The sequence below is a fragment of the Hirundo rustica genome, chromosome 3 (genome assembly GCF_015227805.2).
Source record: "Hirundo rustica isolate bHirRus1 chromosome 3, bHirRus1.pri.v3, whole genome shotgun sequence".
NCBI lineage: Eukaryota > Metazoa > Chordata > Aves > Passeriformes > Hirundinidae > Hirundo > Hirundo rustica.
In genome coordinates, this window is record NC_053452.1 from 57,140,398 (window position 1) to 57,158,920 (window position 18,523).

The 18,523-nt window shown below is 38.6% G+C and overlaps 1 protein-coding gene across 23 annotated transcripts in view; it reads left to right on the forward strand.

Moving 5' to 3' along the window:
- The window catches only part of SYNE1 (spectrin repeat containing nuclear envelope protein 1), a 301,821-nt gene that overhangs the window by 250,901 nt on the left and 32,397 nt on the right, over positions 1-18,523 (forward strand). For all 23 annotated transcript variants that reach the window (XM_058419844.1, XM_058419842.1, XM_058419859.1 and 20 more), the window contains 11 exons: positions 155-337; positions 1,325-1,471; positions 2,515-2,669; positions 2,965-3,112; positions 6,803-6,897; positions 7,837-8,071; positions 8,795-8,989; positions 10,828-10,953; positions 11,715-11,870; positions 13,793-13,951; positions 14,430-14,596. In XM_058419844.1, the coding sequence (XP_058275827.1) occupies positions 155-337; positions 1,325-1,471; positions 2,515-2,669; positions 2,965-3,112; positions 6,803-6,897; positions 7,837-8,071; positions 8,795-8,989; positions 10,828-10,953; positions 11,715-11,870; positions 13,793-13,951; positions 14,430-14,596 (1,766 nt within the window). The remainder of the gene's footprint in view (positions 1-154; positions 338-1,324; positions 1,472-2,514; positions 2,670-2,964; positions 3,113-6,802; positions 6,898-7,836; positions 8,072-8,794; positions 8,990-10,827; positions 10,954-11,714; positions 11,871-13,792; positions 13,952-14,429; positions 14,597-18,523) is intronic.

Here is an 18,523-nt window from a genome sequence, read left to right on the forward strand (position 1 = left end):
CTGGAAAGTTTGATATTGAAATGCAGTAGTAAATATAATTTTTCCTTACAGTGCCTGAGTTCAGTCGTTTCATTCTTCCTTTAAATCAGGGGATAATGACACTGCCAGAATGTCAGGTTAACTGTTCATGTCCTTATTCAATGTGTTGCCACAGGATGTACTCACAGATTTGAAAACAGCACGGGAGTCTCTGGTTGTTCTTCAAGAACTTGGGGAGGAGCTAAAAAGCCAGGTGGAGGCTTCAGCGGCGGCAGCCATACAGTCGGATCATCTCTCACTGAACCAGAATCTGTCAACCCTAGAGCAGGCTCTCCGCAAGCAGCAGGCTGCACTTCAGGTACGCAGACAGTGTTTGCAGTCCTCAAAGGTGATCATCCTGTGGTCCCTGAAAACACATACATCAGCTTAATCTGCCTGGGAGAAGAAGGTAGTGTGGCTTCCCTGGAAGCCAAAGCTGAGAGTAGAAAATACAGTCAAGTCCATCAAAGAGACCTTGTAAGAAGGTCCAAATTCTGGGGGGAAAGGATAGCAAACCTCATGCAGGACAACATCTGTCTGGAATGCCAAGGTGGCCATGTTTTCAGCACACAACAGTAGTGCTAACAGCTGGATCCACAGCTACTGTTGCCCTGAAGACAACCACAACCACTCTTCCCACCTATTTATTCAACAGTAAAAGAAATGAGAGATTCTGAATATTGTGTAGAATTGATTTTTTGCTGTTCCTGTTAATGTCAGTTACCAGACTGACGCCTACCATTTGTGTAGCCCCTTTAGTAGATGTTGCCAAATTGCTTGTGTCACAAGGGACTAAAGAGCAAAAAGGAGTGGAAGGATGTATTCTGTAGGAAACTATTTGGATGAAAAAGTCACAAAGGTAGCAGCTTCTGTTTGAGAGAAAAGAGGATTTACTCAAGAAATCCAGCAGTGTCTGATATAGTATAGTATCACTGTACTGTGATGAGACAAAACACAAGAAAAGTTTTTAATTTAAAATTTTAATGGGAGTTACTAGTTGTCTCTGCTGGCAATAAATTAAAGGGGAGTTTTTCTTTCATAAAAGAAAGTTAGAAAAGATTATTGGTTTCAAGGTAAAGAGATGTTTATGCAGTTTGCTGAAATGTTGCCTTTGCTATGATAAAAAATCCTCTTCTAACCTAAAAAATGCAATTAGTTCCACAGCCTGCAAGCAAAGCAGCAGTTGCAATTGTTCTTAGCCAATTCAACTGTTTGCAAATCTATTATGATAATAAGCAGGAGTGTAATGTCAATAAGGAGGCTGTGAAGCCGAAGTTTTTAAACTATGGATCCTTTTGTATTCAAGGCTGGAGTCCTGGACTATCAAACCTTTGCCAAGAACCTGGAAGTCCTTGAGACCTGGATAACAGAAGCAGAAGAAACATTGAAAGAACAGGATCCCGGTCACTCATCTGATGTCTCAGCAATACAGAGTAGAATGGAGCAACTCAAGGTGACTAATAAATGAAGGAAGTGCTGGGGTTGTTCTTCTCTAGGCCTGGTTATTTGTAGTGCAGGGTATGCACAGGTAATCCTACGTGCATTCTGTAGGCGGTGAAGGATTACCACTCATGAGAAGTGTAAGACTGAGAACCTGAAGTTTGATGGCAGTCAAGGAATGATTGTCACCTTGTCCCTGAGTAAAGATGAAAAGGGCAGTCAAACTGTTCAGAATAAAATTAACAACAGATCAAAACGGGCACGGAAACTGTAGCAGTTTTCGGAGATTTCCTTCATCTCGTTTTCTCACAACTGTTTTGAATTTATTCGATTCCTGTCTCATTGGTATCTCATTGAAGTAATGAGATGAGATAATGAAGTATGAAGCAATTTATACATTTGGGTAACCTGATACGCTGAAGAGGCATTCATTGTGTGTACCGTGTGTTCTCCATTGGAGGTCTTGCACTCTTTTCTGTTTTGTGGATCTTCTTTTTTCCCTATCCTTTTTTCAGAGGCCATGACAGGAAGTCGCTGAACTTTGCCATATAGGCTGTTTTTGTCATTGTAATCTTCCATTGTTTTTCTATCAAGATTAACTACAGAGAGAATTCCACTTACGGAGTGAATTAAGTATTTCTGTAATGCAAAACAAAAACCTAAAAATAAGAAGTTGAATAATTTCTGTGGGAAATACTAGCCTACATCTGAGGCTAGGAAACAAAGGAAAAAGGCTTACTTATTTTGATAGTATGGCTCTGAATACCAGCCTTCTTTTTCAGCTCTGAGCTGTAAATCCCCAGTTCAGCAGAACACTTCAGTGCAATTTGAATATATGTCTCTTCACACTTTTAAACATGAACACAAGTCTTCTCCTGGTCTGGGACCAGAAGATGAAAGCTGGAAATGGAACTTTTTCCCGGCATAGATATTGCTTACCACTTGGTGGCAACCCAAGGCCATTCTAAGTTTACCTAAGTGCTAGTTCATCATTTTCAAGCCAATAATAATGTAATTCCTGAGCTTCCTGATTATCACTTTTATTGTCTGTTGCAGAGTCAAATGCTGAAGTTCAGCAGCATGAGCCCTGATTTGGACCGTCTTAATGAGCTTGGTTACAGGCTTCCTCTGAATGACAAGGAAATCAAAAGGATGCAGAACCTGAACAGACATTGGTCCCTGATCTCATCTCAGACTACAGAGAGATTCAGGTGGGGATAAATAAAGATTGTTCTACAGTTTTCTACAAGTTAGAAAGTATACCTTTTGCAGAATATATGTTTCAGGTATTTTATTGACCAAAGTTCCTTTTCTTTGGTGTACTTATAAGCAACGAGCAAAGCCATTGAGCTGAGATGCTTGTTTTGCCACAAATTAACAGGATTTGAAACGAATAGGACTGCTATTTTTCTAAGTATTGACTAAATAAACTCAATGGGGCGGCTGGGTGGGAAAGGTGTTACCATCTGATTTGGAATTGCCTGAATCCATCTCTCTTTCTTTCAGTAAGTTGCAGTCTTTCTTGCTGCAGCAGCAGACCTTCTTGGAGAAATGTGGGACTTGGATGGATTTATTAGTTCAGACTGAGCAGAAGTTGGCAGTAGAGGTTTCAGGAAACTACCAAAGGCTTTTAGAGCAACAGAGGGAACACGAGGCAAGTAATCATGTATATGCATTGCTAAAACACATACTATTTATATATAAAAGGAATGCACATTCTTTATTTGAATGCTACAATAGCATGCCTTGAATTTTATTTGAGTGCACTATATTAGGAAAACTTTAAAACAGAAGCATGCAAATATGTCAGTAATAACCAGGAGGACAACTTGAGTACCTGTGTATAATGCATCACTATGCCTATGAGTGCATGTCCCCTATGTTTAGCCTACTTCAGATTCGTTTGTACCAAGGAGACCAAAGCTCCTTTAAAAACCTAATGATTCTCATGCTGTTTGGCACTTTGCCTTCACTCATAACTGGAGAAAATCTCTATTCTGATTTTGTTTATTTTTTACTAAATTTTCAATCCATATAGCATTTGAAAAGCATGTTAAAGGAAGAGTTTTCTGTTAAGTACTGAGTTATATAATTCACCATGGGGCCTCCCTCCATTTGAGAAGACCAGATCTCCAACATCTCCTTGGAGAACAAATTGGTTCGGTCTTTGCTGCATGCTAGTCATTTGCTTGTAACAAATCAGGAGCTAGCACAGCTTTTGCTGCCGGGAAAAACTGATTCAGAGTTTTCATGAGTAATAGATCAGGGTTTATGATTCTTTTGTGAAACCAAGTGGTGCACATTTTTTTCTCCACCCATCTTGTTACTGCCAAGAATCCTGGTAAAGATCAAGTAAAAGAAGGCAATTTTCATACCACAGCTCCCATGTGGCCCCAGTAGTTTCAGTTCCCACAACTTTTTCAGCTGACCTTCCCCTAGACTCAGGCCAGATTACAGGAAGAGTTATGTCCTTCTCCCTCTCCTGCCTTATATCTCACAGCCTTGTGTTTGAATGAGTGTCTGATAGCAAAAAGTAATTCACAACCATTTTTAGCATACGTTTGCATTAACATCTAACTGCCTTTGCTTTCACAAATGTCATCCATTTCATTTCCTTTCATTGCTGCCAGCATTAACTGGACAGCCTTTGTAAGTTTAAACATCTCAGGTCTTTGAGATTTGAATGTCCAGAAATCATTACTAAGTGGATAATCTCCTACTGTTGTTGTGTCTAGTCATAGCTATAATTATTTGAAGGGAGTTAGGGCAATCTTCTTGCATTTGTTTGTCTTGAAATCTCAGCTTACTTCTTTCCTGAAACTTTGATCTGTGCAGATGAACATTATTTGGGCATTCTGTTTAAGCCCTTTTTTTGCAACTGTAAAGTCATCTTAGAATTAAGACAGTAAATACCTGTTTGTCCAAGTACTGCAGTTCATCCTTTAAAAAGTAACATGCTTTTATTTTTTTAACTTTATTTTTGGCATATATCAAAATATATTCATTACAAATGCCATTTTCAGTGCTTCCTGTTAGTCACTAAGAACTTTCTTTCCACTCCTTGTGGCTGAAAGGGTCAAATCTCAATTTCTTGAGATGCATTTTCACATTGTTTTGCTCTGTATTTTTGAAAACAATGAGAAAATACTCCATTTCCACCTGAATTCCTAGAATAGATATTGAAACGCTTCCAGATCTATTATTGCCTTTCCAGTGACTCATAACTTTTGCTGGTTTCTTACCTGAAGAAGACCCCAACTGCCTCAGTGGCCTTGTTTAGCAATACCTTCCTAGTGGAGTTTACGGGGTGGAGGTGATAGCTTTTTTCAGACATATGTGCTGACACTGACATCTGCATCAGTCTGCCAGGATGATCTTGTAATCACTCTTGCACAGTTCTCCAGTACATGGGACAGTGCTTGGGACTCCTGCGCAGTGGGAATGCACTGACACAAGCATTGAGAATGCTGGCAAGGAAAGGAAGTTCCTTGCCAGCTCAATTACCAAATTTTATTCCCAGTGTGCTGGAGTTGTGCATTTCAACACTTGCACTCCTTTCTTCCTCATTTGAACACTGTGATTCACAGTGATCTACATATGAGAATAAATTTGGGTGACAAGTCGTACAAGGTAATGGAGTAGCCCTCTAATGTAGAGTGTAAATATGGAAATGATGTGAATGGTGACCGAAATATCTCTACTTTTGTGTAGAGCTTGAGTACATCCACTTCAAGCAGAGTTCCTCATGCTTGATAAGCTTTTATTTCACCTGTCCTCCTAAAAAAGTATGAAAATTTTCCCTTTTGAAGGAATTGGTTTTGCTGCTTTTCAGTTTTGTTTTGTTTTCAGATTTTGGGGAAGGGCAGGAAAGCCTGGTGTTTTTGAGTGGGGGACTTGTTTAACCAGTTGCAGCCAGTTTTGTTCTGTTTAGTCTCTATCTGTCAACAATGCTGGTAGACACTGTTACCTCCTGTGCTTCATGTCCCCTAACTTGAAAAAAATAGATGTGGCAGAAAGTAAAATTTTTGCCTTTTTGCTCAGCTTTCTGAAATTCTTAGTGCCACCCTATTGTGGCTTCATTCATGAGATAATAATAGCATTCAGTTTCCCTCTGATTCAGGCTCAGTCAATGATAAGTGCCAAGGTATTCAGAGAACAGTATCAAATATTTCTGTAAAGAAATCTGACAACACTGTTTCTTTCTATGAGAAAATGTATGACCTGAGTAGCACTTCAGAGTTAACACAGTGATTCAGAGAGGCAAAATTTCATTTTGAAAAATTACCGTATCATCTAGAAGACCTAAACTACGTACAGTGTGCTCGAGAGATTTAAATGTTCAAGTGCCAGTGGATGTTTTGCTGCCAGGTGCAGATGCAGGGATTGGTACAATCACAATTTGAGCTGGTGGGAACACCATCTAAAAGGAGTGGAGAATAGTGGCTCTTAGTTCAGGCAAGGGTGAACTTCTGTCAACTGCAAATACCATCACTAACTCAAGAAAAAAAAATCTTAAGCTTCATGCCAGTATATTTTTCTTTGAATCTCTCTGTAAACCTTTTGAACATAGAGTGGTTCCAGTGGTGCCTGAGTGTACCTTCACTGACATTAAAATATTCCTGAAGAATGTTACATAGAGATATGGTCCATTACTAAAAGAAAAGATGATTTAAAAAATTAATTTAAGTAGTATATACACTTGAGTTATGTTTGCTTAAGTAGTAATTAGGTAATTTTTTGTTTTAAGTAACATTTAAGTAATAAGAGGGTTTAAAAAGTCTTGTAGTTGCTTATTTTGCCATTATTATTTGTGGGTGAAATTGGAAAATAAATATGAAAACTTGGAAGAAGCGGAAAATTGTTTTCTAGCTCCTATACATAGCTGTCTATTTCTTTTAAAGCTCTATTGGCAATGTAAAAGTGCATTGAAAGTTTACATAACACTATCACACATGGTCTGTGTGACAAAGCAAAATATTATAAAATTCTTAAACATGTCAAAAAATAAAAAGTGCCCTTTCTTTCCAAGCAAAAAATACCCTATCTGGATTTTGTTGAAAATTATGTCAATCAACTGTACTCCAAAACATAAACCTAGTCCCTGTTGATATAATTTGGCTTTATAATATTGGTCTTGTGGCACTAATAATAATTACTAGAAGCAGCAAGTACCTCTAAAATGGGAGTTTACAGTATGTTTACAGTATCTTTCCATTAATGACTAAACTCCTATTGAATTAATCTGAAATAAGATTGAATGGATGAAAAATAATTTTTATCATTGCATACAGACAGAATTAAAATGTGAGATCTTGTTTTAACATCCTTGTCTCCTGTACAACAGCTGTTCCAGGCAGAGATGTTCAGCCGCCAGCAGATTTTGCATTCAATTATCTCTGATGGGCAGCACCTCCTAGAACAAGGACAGGTGGATGACAGGTAGACATTGCTGTATTGTTGCTGCTGCTGGTTATGTGTAGTTATTCTTAGACTAATGGGAGACTTCCAAACAGAGAAAGTAGCAGATGGCAGTGTTCAGATCATGCTCTTCTGAAGTGGAAGTTACTGTTGCTGTGTAACTGTGGTTAAGCTGTTAATTAGCCAGATCTTAAGACATTGTTTAGAATGCTACGGGGTATGTGAATGCATTTGAGAATACAACCACCTTCTGAGATTGTTGGAGATCTGTACTGGAATATCAAGCGTGTTGCATGTGTATCGATTCTGATATATTTTCAAAATGTCACTTTCAAGAAAGGAGCCTGCGGTGACACATTTAGTGTCACTACATTTGATTTATGCCACCTGGACATTTGCCTCTATCTGGGGGATTCCTGTCTGCCATTTAAGAGCACCTGCAGCCTTAATGTGATGGAATAGGAATTCATTGTTGCTTGGGAATTTATTTTAAATCCTTGTGATCAAATGAATGAAAATCAGTGGAACACCAGTGGCTTCACACCTGTGCATATACGCTGACTTTGCTAAGGTTATCATGGTACTAAGATCAACTGTTTATTGGAATGTGAGAATTTTATTAATGCTATGTGTATCTTATGCCTGCTTTGAACTCGGTAGTAAATCTGGGGGTGAACTGTGAAATCTTCATGGTTTACTATGAACTTGACTAATCCAGACTGGCAAAACTGGTGGGTTTTCTTTGTGTATTTCTGGGAAGAAGGTAGAAGAGTTTTGTGCATTAAGGCTTTTGGGGGTTTTAAGGTCTCAATAACTGTATCCCTTTAACTCTCCCAGTACGTGAAGTGTCAAGTTCTTATCCTCAGTCAGCCTTCATGAGACTTCAGTGTATTTCATTAAGCAAATATATCAAAGTATGTAGGTGACTGTGTATTTTTATTATTTATCTATTTGTAATAGGGATGAATTTAATCTGAATCTGACTCTTCTGAGTAATCAGTGGCAAGGAGTAATTCGCCGAGCGCAGCAGATGAGGGGGATCATTGACAGCCGGATTCACCAGTGGCAGCGCTACAGGGAGCTGGCGGAGAAGCTGCGCAAGTGGCTGCTGGAGATGTCCTGTCAGCCAGTAACTGAGCTGGGCAGTGTTCCTATCCCATTGCAGCAAGCAAGAGTGCTGCTGGATGAAGTGCAGGTAAGTCCAGTGTGTTTGAAGAAAAAAGATCTCTGCCTTTTTTACAGAGTTCACCATTTAAATTCACCATTTAAAATACTCTTTAAAATGTCTTAGATTCAGCCTGTTCTTTTTTGGAACTGCCTGTTCTTTTTTGGAACTGGCATAGCATCAGAAGTGTGATGGAAGCGAAGCTGGAGTTCATAAGGAACATGAAAGAGAGAACTTACTGAGCCCTCGCTCTCAAGCCACATTTGCTTCTGGTTTTGCTTTCAGCCACTGTCACACTGAAATAGTCTTGAAAAGATAGTGATGACCTGCTTGAGGAATGTATACTAGATGACAAGGATTCCTTGAGTGTCCATCTTCATGAGAGGTTAACAATATCTAGTAAGCAGCTTGGTGTCTTCAAGCTTCTTGGCTAGAAGAGGGATATAATAATAATAACCCTTATAAGCATAACAGGCTCTAGAGGAACTCGTTCTCTGTAAGAGCAATTGAGGTACTGACATTAATGGGGAGAAATACATCTTTAATGTCTTCATCTCCTTGGAGAAATTTTCTAAAGATCTTCTGTAAATGATTGTGAAAATGTTAGGATAAAGTATTTGGGCTGTAGCTCATGCATAAGACAGGATATGCAACCAATTAAAGTATGAGCTTGAGAGTGAATTACTGAATTGTAATTAAGTGCTAAACGTAATTAAAAGGACAAAGCTGACAGAAAACTATTAATATTTTCAGCTTAAAGAGAAAGTTCTCTTGAGGCAGCAAGGGAGTTACATCCTCACTGTGGAGGCTGGAAAGCAACTGCTGCTCTCTGCTGACAGTGGAGCCGAGGCAGTCCTGCAGACAGAGCTCACTGAAATCCAGGAGCGCTGGAAGATAGTTAGCACTCAACTGGAACAACAAAAGAAGCAGCTTGCTTTGCTACTAAAAGTAAGTGTGCAATTTCTTCTGTACTTCAGCAAGCTTGTGGTTTCTCACTGTGAGCCCTGTTGGAGGAAAGCTTTCTCAGTGGACAAACACAAATACAGAAACTGCATTTACAGTACATGAACTAACAATTTCCCTTCGTCACCTCTGAAACTAGGAGGGGTAATACTTCATAACTGGCTTGCATGTCAGTTTATATATTGTAGTTGATATTTCCAGAATACTTCCAATAAAGTATATCCATACCACTCCTATTTTCCAAATAGAGCAAAAATTTATTTTATTTTGCGCAAAATTTCTTCAGTTTTTACACATATTTATATAGGGTTTGAATGGCAAAGTTTTTTTAGGGGGAAGCTTGAGAGATGACTTCTGTGAGAAGCTGCCAGAAGCTTCCCCTGTGTCTGATGGAGCCAGTGCCATCTGGGTCCATGATGGACCCACTGCTGGCCAAGGCTGAGCCCAGCAGTGGTGGTGGTAGTGCCTCTGGGATAATACAGTTAAGAAGATTAAAAAAAAAAAAAAAAACCACAACAACAAAAAAGCAACCTGTGCAGGAGCAATTGTGTGCAGAGAGAGGAATGAGACAGTGTGACAGCAACTTCCCCAAGGTCGGTGAAGGAAGGGGAGGAGGCACTCCAGGAGCCAGAGCAGAGATTGCCCTGCAGCTCTTGGTAGAGACGTGGAGCTCTATGGTGGAACAGAAATCCACCCGCAGCCCATGGAGGTCCATAGGGAAGTAGAGATCCACCTGCAGCCCGTGGAGGACCCGCACCAGAGCAGGTGTATGCCTAAAGGAATCTGTGACCCCACGGAAAGCCCACACTAGGGCTGTTTTGCTGGCAGGAACTCTGACTCTGTACCAGACCCTTGCTGGAGTCTGTTCCTGAGAGTCTGGTACAGGTTGATGGAAGGGACTCTGTGGAGTAGTCTGCGAAGAACTGCAGCCGATAGGAAGAGCTCATGGAAAAGTTCATGGAGGATTCTCTCCCATGGGAGGGACCCCATGCTGGAGCAGGGCAAGAGTGTGAAGGACAACTCAGGCTATTGTCATACAAGGTCATATTATGTGATATGGCTAACTCTTCAAGATGATCATGAAATACTGGCATAGACTGGGAAAAAAAGGAAGCAGAGAAATACAAAGGCAGTGGTAGAAGGAGAATATCTTGAAACAAAAGACAGTTTCAGTACAATGCAAGTTTCAGTACAGATTCTGTGTTTTCTAGTATCACACAACTGACATTCTTTGGCGGCTGGCTGGCTTATTAGAGATCTTTTTGTCTTAATATAAAGCTTTAACAAGCAAGAGAAGCAAGTAAAACCATACTGTTACTTGATAGGGTTTGTTTGCATTGAACGCATTAAAAATTTTGGAAAGTGTATGAACACTAAAGCAGGGTGTAGAATCCTGATTTAAAGAAGATACTACTGGTACTTCAGTCTCCCCTGAATTTGCAGTTTCCCCAACCACGGTTTTTTGGTTTTGTTTTTTTTTTTTTCCACAGAGATCAATGCACCTCAATGAATCTCTTGTCAAAGAATAGTGGTGTGTTTTATGCAGGCATTCAAGAAAGGAAGTGGAAAATTAATTTTGACAGGGAGAGACTTTGCTGAAAGGATAAGGATGGACTTGGATCTAGACAGAATTTTAATAACAGAAGACCTTGTGTATTTCTACTAAAAGAGAACTAGACACAAAAAATTCTACATGTTTCTACACATGACTCAAGCTCTTTTAGTATTATTTAGAGGGAGTTTTTAGGGCATGTTATTTTTAGGCAAATCAACTGACATAAGTATAACACAGAGCTGAAGTCTAATAAACATTCTGCTTTCAGGACTGGGAAAAATGTGAAAAGGGCATAGGAGACTCCCTGGAGAAGCTAAGATCATTCAAAAAAAAGCTTTGTCAGCCATTGCCAGATCACCATGACGAGTTGCATGCAGAGCAGATTCGTTGCAAGGTAAAGCGCTTCTTCTCTGTTGATTGTTGTCTCGTCTTTGCCTGCCTATGTGCAGTAACCTCTTCTGTTGTTAACCAGATTTATATGACTAACCATGGAGACCAATCAGCCGTCCCCATAAGAAGAAATTATCCATATAACATATGGACACCATAATACCAGAGTGATCTCACCATAAGGCAAATCCTTTGGAGTAAATAAAGATCTGATCAAAGTGATACCAGAACACAGTTTGAAAAATACTGTAGAAGGGTTTTACATTGATGCGTTTTTATTACATAAATTCTAAACTCAAATTTAAACTCATGGTATCTAAACTTCTGGTTTAGTGCTTTTTGTTTGAGGTGAAGTGTCTGTGGGGGATTTTAGACAACACTTCTAAGCTATATTATTTGCGTTTTGGAAGTGGATTACAAACTTGAAAATATTTTCAGTACAGAGAAGTCCAAACCAGTACTTGAATTTTCCAGACACCTTTGAATTTCAAAGAGTTGAGTAGTATCTTAGTTTGCAACTTCTTGTTATAAGGCTGATGTTTCATTCTCTACTGGGAGTTAATAGCATCATAACTCTTAAAATATTGGTACATTTGGGGTTGATGTTTTATTTTTCTTTAAGATGGGTCTGGAACTGTTTGACGTGATGGGTCTGCTCCGATGTGACTTAAATCAGTGGGTAACACTGCTTGTCTGTTTCATCAATGTACTCAAATTTATATTTGTTAGGAAACTGGTCCTTTTTCTTTGTGTTCTTCTTTTAAGGAGTTAGAGAACGCTGTTGAAGGCTGGACAGATGACCTTGCACACCTCTCCCTGCTGAGGGAGACCCTGTCTGTATATATCAGCACAGATGATATCTCAATCCTGACTGAGCGAATTGAGCTCCTGCACAGACAGTGGGAGGAGCTGTGCCACCAGGCAAGTACAGCACTGAGCACTGATGGGAGCAGTATGCAGGCTACAAAAGTGTTAGGAGAAAAATACAATCCAAGTGGCAGCTTTTAGAAAAGATTCATGTAGACATGCCTATATTCAAAAGTGAATTCTTTCTGAGTCAGGGGAAACATTCCTTTCAGGAATATGTCAGGGGACATATTCCTTTAGTTACTGCTAGTGCTTCTACATCTTGTGAACTTATGTCTGTGAGGTCATATTTAAACAGCCTTGAAAAATCAGCAGAAGAGTCACACTGTGAGCTGTGGGACTTGGCATGACTGGCTGGGAGAAAACACAGAAATAATACAGTTAAATTTTGCTTTGGTGGAAAACCTGTGCTCAGAAAGGATGTCCCCTCCCCACTCAACACTGCCCTATTTTACCTTCAGTTCTGCTGATAGCTTCTCCTTCTTCATACCTCAGTGTCTGCATTTCTTTTAGTATGAGGGTGACTTGCTTGCCTGCAAAATGAGCTGAGGAGTATTGTTTAATTTTTTCAGGTGCATCATGCTATTAGTGTGCTTCTGGCCTCTGATTTGCACTCCAGGTAGTGGAGTCTTCCTTACCCAGCTTTCCAGATTATCCTGATGTCATTTCTGTTCAGTAGATATTGCAGTCCAGATATGCTGCGGCTAACTTGAAATAGTTACCTCATGTAAAGTACCTGTGAAGGCTTCAAAAACACCCCCAAAATAGGAAAAATACTTCACAGTTACCAGAACTTGAGCTAGTCACGTTTGAGTGAGCAAATTATGATTCAGTCGCTGCTTGTTTGTTTATGGTAAAAGAAGGAGCCAAGTAAAGAAGTTTTATCTTAGTTTTGAGCATGCTGAGTGTTTCAGGATGTAACCTAGTGCAACCCTTCGATCATTTGCTGCTTATTTCCGGAAAGCTGTCATCAAGTTTAGAACCACAAAAAGGAAATGCGAGATCACGTGTATGCCCCTGTTCAAGCTAATGCAGTAGTTAAAAAGCACGTTGCTTTAATTTGTGAAAGAGCTTCATCTTTTCAGGGGAAATTATGATACCAAGTCAGAAATAACCCAGATCACAGTGGGGAGGAAGTAAGTAGTTGTACCAATGTCTAAAACTAGAGAGATTACTTTGCTGCTTAGCATGTGGTGCTATTTTGAGTTCAGTGTCCGTCATCTTGGTCTGCCACTGCAGTCTGAAATGGTACCACGGATACAGCTATTTCTTAAACGTAGTGATGTTTTCCTTCCATGTTAACTGCAGCATTTGCTTGTTTGATGTGTCATGCCTATGTCTTTCCTCTCAAGGCACACCTCAGTGCTTTTGGAATCTCTCAAGGTGTCATGCCTATACACAGGAAGTAGTCATCTATGAAATTAATGTACTGAGACTCAAGTAAAAAATTGCTTCTCCAAAATACACTGTATCTTGGATTTAGCTTTGTATTCAGGTGCTCGTGCACAAATGGCACAGACTTTGGCCTGTACTACGATTGTATCTTTTATTTTTTATGCTTTGGTGAAGCATTTTCTTTTAAATTTAATTTCTTAGACTAAAATTAAACTAACATATTTTATAAAATTTTTAAGTGAGCAAGATTTATAAGAAAATATATTTTTATCTTTTCATTAAAAATTTTGGGTTAGAGACATTATGAAATAAGATACTGACAGATTGCTGAGCTTAATGCTTGGGTGCCTGTCTCTGTGCATAGGATGTAGCTAACAGGAAATCTGAGATCAGCGCCTACCCCTGAACTTACAGGCAGTCACGCAGGTTTTTTGCTCTACAAACAGTTTGTTTCAATGGCAGCTAAGTGGCTGCAACGTTTTCAAGGCTAGAGGAATTCACATTGAGGCACCAAGTGTTTTAAGCATGTATTAAATGCATTTGCTATTTTGGTTTCATTTACTCTTTGCAAATGCTTTAAGGTCTCCTTGCGTCAACAGCAAGTTAGTGAGAGACTGAATGAGTGGGCTGTCTTCAGTGAGAAGAACAAGGAGCTCTGTGAATGGCTGACGCAAATGGAAAGCAAGGTGTCTCAAAATGGTGACATCCTCATAGAAGAAATGATTGAAAAACTTAAAAAGGTAAAGTGTACACTTACATACTCTTCTTTAACTCTTTACTTGTTTTTGAATTAGCTGAAATTAAGGTTTTACCTTACCCTGATGTGTTCTGGTGTTTGTGTTCTCTTGCTATACAGCATTTTCCTGTCTTTCTTGAGACAGGACCTCCCAGAATACCAGAAAATTAAGTGAGTGCAAAGTCAAACGTGTTTGAATGCTTTACTAATTGTCCAGTCAGAGTTACCTGTAATGAATTAAATTACAGCGTATTTATAGAAATCATTGTAGTTTGAGTTGTTTTGGGTAGGTTTTTCTTATTCTTCTGGTAGTTGTTTTTGTTTATCCATCAAATATATAAGAGGTTGTCATTCCACTGTACCAATCACACTGTACCAAAAAAACAACATTCACTTGTATTTTTGTACCATTCCTTTAGTAGTGCAGAGTGGAGTATATTTAGAATAAGTACACTGTCTCCTGGTTGCTCTTTACTGTCTAGGATTATCAAGAGGAAATTGCTGTTGCCCAGAAGAACAAAACCCAGCTTCAGCAAATGGGAGAGAGACTTGCTAAAGCCAGCCATGAGAGTAAGGCATCCGAGATTGAGTACAAACTTGGCAAGATCAATGACAGGTGGCAGCATCTTCTAGATCTTATTGCAGCCAGGTAAGACAGATGTTTTGTTTCTAATTTTTAAGTGGGACAGATTAGTATGCTGGATGTCATGCATTTAAAATCTTTTGTTGTCTGCCTTTTCATCATAAATTCTGAAATAAGTTTATTCTTAACCATCCGCACATTTCTGCGAAATTCACTTTCCTGTTTTACTTTATGGTGCAGGACTAGATTTCTTTGAGTCATTTAAAAGCTTCATTGTAATAATGTGGTGATGGTGGTAGGTTAACAGTTGGATTTAACAGTTCTGTGTTTCTACAGTATAGGATCAGTTGAAATCAGATTAAGTCTTGCTCTTAGTGTCGTGCTCTAGTACCACCTTATTTTATAGGGTGCTTAAAACTGGATGCAAAATGTCGTTTTTCTAAGAATTTCTTGACAGAGGAATCAAAACAGTGCCTTTGTAGTTTTGGATTTCAAGAAGAGCAGGTCCAAAACTAAGTTAAGTTTTCTGTCAGATACTTTTTTTCACAGATGGAGAGGAGTAACTGCAGGTAGGTGTATACACACTGGGCTTAAAGGCTCTTTCTATTCAAGGCCAAAAGTATAACAGCAATTTTCAGAACTTAAAAAAATGCAGGACTGTTGTTTGATATTCAAAGAAAATTATTTATTTGTTTCAACACTTTCTGTTTGGCTGTACTACAGCCTTCCATTACCAACAATAATTTTCTCACAATTTTGCACTTCATGAATTATATAAATAGCTCACATACTTTATAATTTAGGCTTTTGTATCATTCTTGTGTGGGGAGACAAAAGATGCAACATTATACACTTAAACCCTCTCATTCTGTTACCATGAAGTGTCAAGTCCTAGTTCTAAACTAATTTATGTAAAATATTACTTACTTTTATTTACAGACCATTTCAACTTACCCTTCTCAACTGGCATGCTCAGCATTATTGTATGCAATTAAACATGTAACTTCTTACATTCCAGTGTTCACTGAAGTGAAGAAAACCACAAATTTGCTGAAGTTTGGAAATAAATTGTGGAAAGGTTTGATGCTGGGCTGTGAAAATTTTGATAGTTCAGCTGCATCCTAGGCTGGAAGTCATTGAAACCCAAGCTGTTGATAAACATATGCACAAGATGCTTGTATTGATGTCTAATTACCAATGGACAAAGGGTTGACCTTCCCCAAGATAATTTTTTAGAAAGCTCCAGAGGCCCTTTAGAATATGTTCTTATAAATTGGCGTGTGTTTCTGTTACGATATTTTGGAATTTGGATTGTATCATATAACATAATTTTGGCTTCATTCAGTTAGTAAAGGCAGATTAGTTGTCCTGGTATTGAGAATAAAAGACATCTTTTCACGTTCTGAATGCCTGCCAGTATTAATAAATTATTAGAGCCTGCAGACTTTTCTGCAATGCTACAGTAATCCCTTGCCTGGAGCATTTTTCTTGGTAGTTTGTTTCCTACAGCTGTGAACTAATAGAAAGTGCTGTGTGAAAATGCTTTAGTAATATATTATGGTAATACATGTCCAGTCTGAATCTTTACCTGTTGATTTTATAGTGTGTGGTGAAACTACTCCAGTCACCTGTAAAAGCATCTCTTTGTCACATTCTGTTCCCTTACCCTTTCTCTCAATTGCCTCTCTGTTCAGAGAAGGTCTGTAACTACAGAAGTGACAGCTGCAGAATTGTCTCTGCATCAGAGACTTCAGTTTTTTTCCCTTCTAGAACCTTGTAATACTTTCAGATAAATTTTTCTGTCATGTCAGCCTTGTGAAAAAAGTTGCCATTGTTTACAGCCAGGAAATAGTGCTATTGCTGCAACTGCTCAGGCTTTGCAAAGAAGGTTTTGTATGTGTTTTCATCCTTTCCCCTGCCACTCCCAGTCCACATTCCTGGAGATCAAATCTGGCACATGTTGATGAATGCAAGTTTTATTTAGAAACATGACCACTTGTCACCATCAAGTGTCATGTTATCAAGCAACGGCTGGCAACATTTGTTTGGAGTGAAACATTTTCTGTACAGTACTGCCCAGCAAAGTGTGTCCCCTTTCCTCCCCCCCCATAAAAAGAACAGTGTTTGCAGGCTTTGGGAGTGGAAGTTCTTCTTTTTAATACTGGAAAATTTCATGGTTGTGGTGGAAGACTTGCATGCTGTGAGGATGGCGGAGGACAGCAGTGTGGATTCAGACCTCCCAGACTGTAACTGTGATATCACAAGGCAGGCAGCTATTTTTGTTTGCTTTTGATTGATACTATTCTTTCTGAAGTCTTGGCTTGCTGGGAAACTAACTGAAATATTGATATGTAGAAATTGGTACTATAGCTAGAAATTACTGGTTTCTGCTCAGTTGAAAAACAGTTGACATTGATAACCGCATACTTTGTTTTACAGCTTTAGTACTTTTGGAGCCTGGATTAAATTTTCCATAGTGCTGGAGGCTTAGAACTAGTAAAATCTCTTAGCTGTCTGAGAGAAACTGTGGACTGATTTTACTGCTGTTTTCAAATACGAGAGCATGTACACACATGAGAATAAACAGACTGTATTTGCTTGACGTTTGTGTCATCAAAGTGGCATGACTACAAGCAAAAGGCAGAGAAAGAAAGAAGCTGTAAAGAAAGTATTTCAGACTTATCAAAGCCAGTCCGTTTTGTTCATATTAACGACTATTTTGTAACTGCATGTAATACTTGAACTCAGCCTACATCATCTTGGATTTTTGATTCAGCTTCTCTTTTTCCCTTTTCTCATTATCTTTTCTAGAAATTTAGCTGTTGTTCAAATTTCTAGAAATTCAGTCTTTGAAAGAGCAAACTGATTGGAGTAGTAAATATAACTGGCTTTACTCATGCCCTACTACACAGTAGTACTTTACTTGGGAAAATAAATACTTCTTTTACTCATAAAAAGATGATTTTTAGGCTGATCTTTTCAAAGCTGATTTTAATAGTTCAACATTTTTCATTATTTCAGTATTTCTTTAAACTTTGTCTACTGTTCCAAGTAGACTTTTTTTTTTAAAACACCTTTTGTGCTTTCTGGTGTCTACTGTACAGACTTAGCCAACATGCTCTTACTGAGTTTTTTTATGTTGCTTTTAAAGTTTAATATTAGTAAACAGCTGTCTAAATGACTAATGCAGTAGCTATGACTTCTATATGATGCATTTTTCTGTACTGACAGGGTTGTTCCTGTTTAGATTTAAGTGGAATCTAAGACTTTCTTCTTTAGGACTAGTGGAATTAAATATATCTGTGCTTAGTTTTAGCTCCAAGTTGTTTTCCCACTGTCTTTACCCAATGTAGAGTAATAGACATTATTAATAGACAATCTAAAGTTATTGTTTTCTTGGGGAAATTGAAGCACATTAATTGGAACATGAAAACATAAGTATCAGAAGCCCATTCAAATGCTTTGATGATTTTTCATCAGTAACCATGAAAACAGTTGAATTCTACTGTATTTTCCTTTCTGAGAGTTTAAGTATTTGTACATGTAACAAGACTGGGGTGTGTGTTTTATGAAAAACAGCCTTCAGACCAACTGTGTCAGGGTTCCAACTGTTTGATTCCAGTGCAGAATTTTTATTGTCAAGGAGAAAAGTTATCTAAAGTCTTTCACAGTAACATGGGCAGTTACTGTGCAGCCGAGTGCTGCAACAAATGCATGAAATTATTGTTGGAATCATTAACATTTTAAACAGAATCTCGCAAGTGAAATCTCAAAACATCAAAATTACACTTGGCAAGGGATCCCACCTACCTGATTTAGAATTTGACCTTTGTCTCTTAAGCAGAGCTTTTAGAGCATAGGCAGCTTTGCATTCTGAAATGCAGAAGGAAAACTCTCAGACATGAGAGTTGTATGGCATCTATTACTTGATCGCAGATATGTTTTCAGTGTAGCTGGAGACAAAACACTCTACTGCAGCTCAGTCAAAAAAAC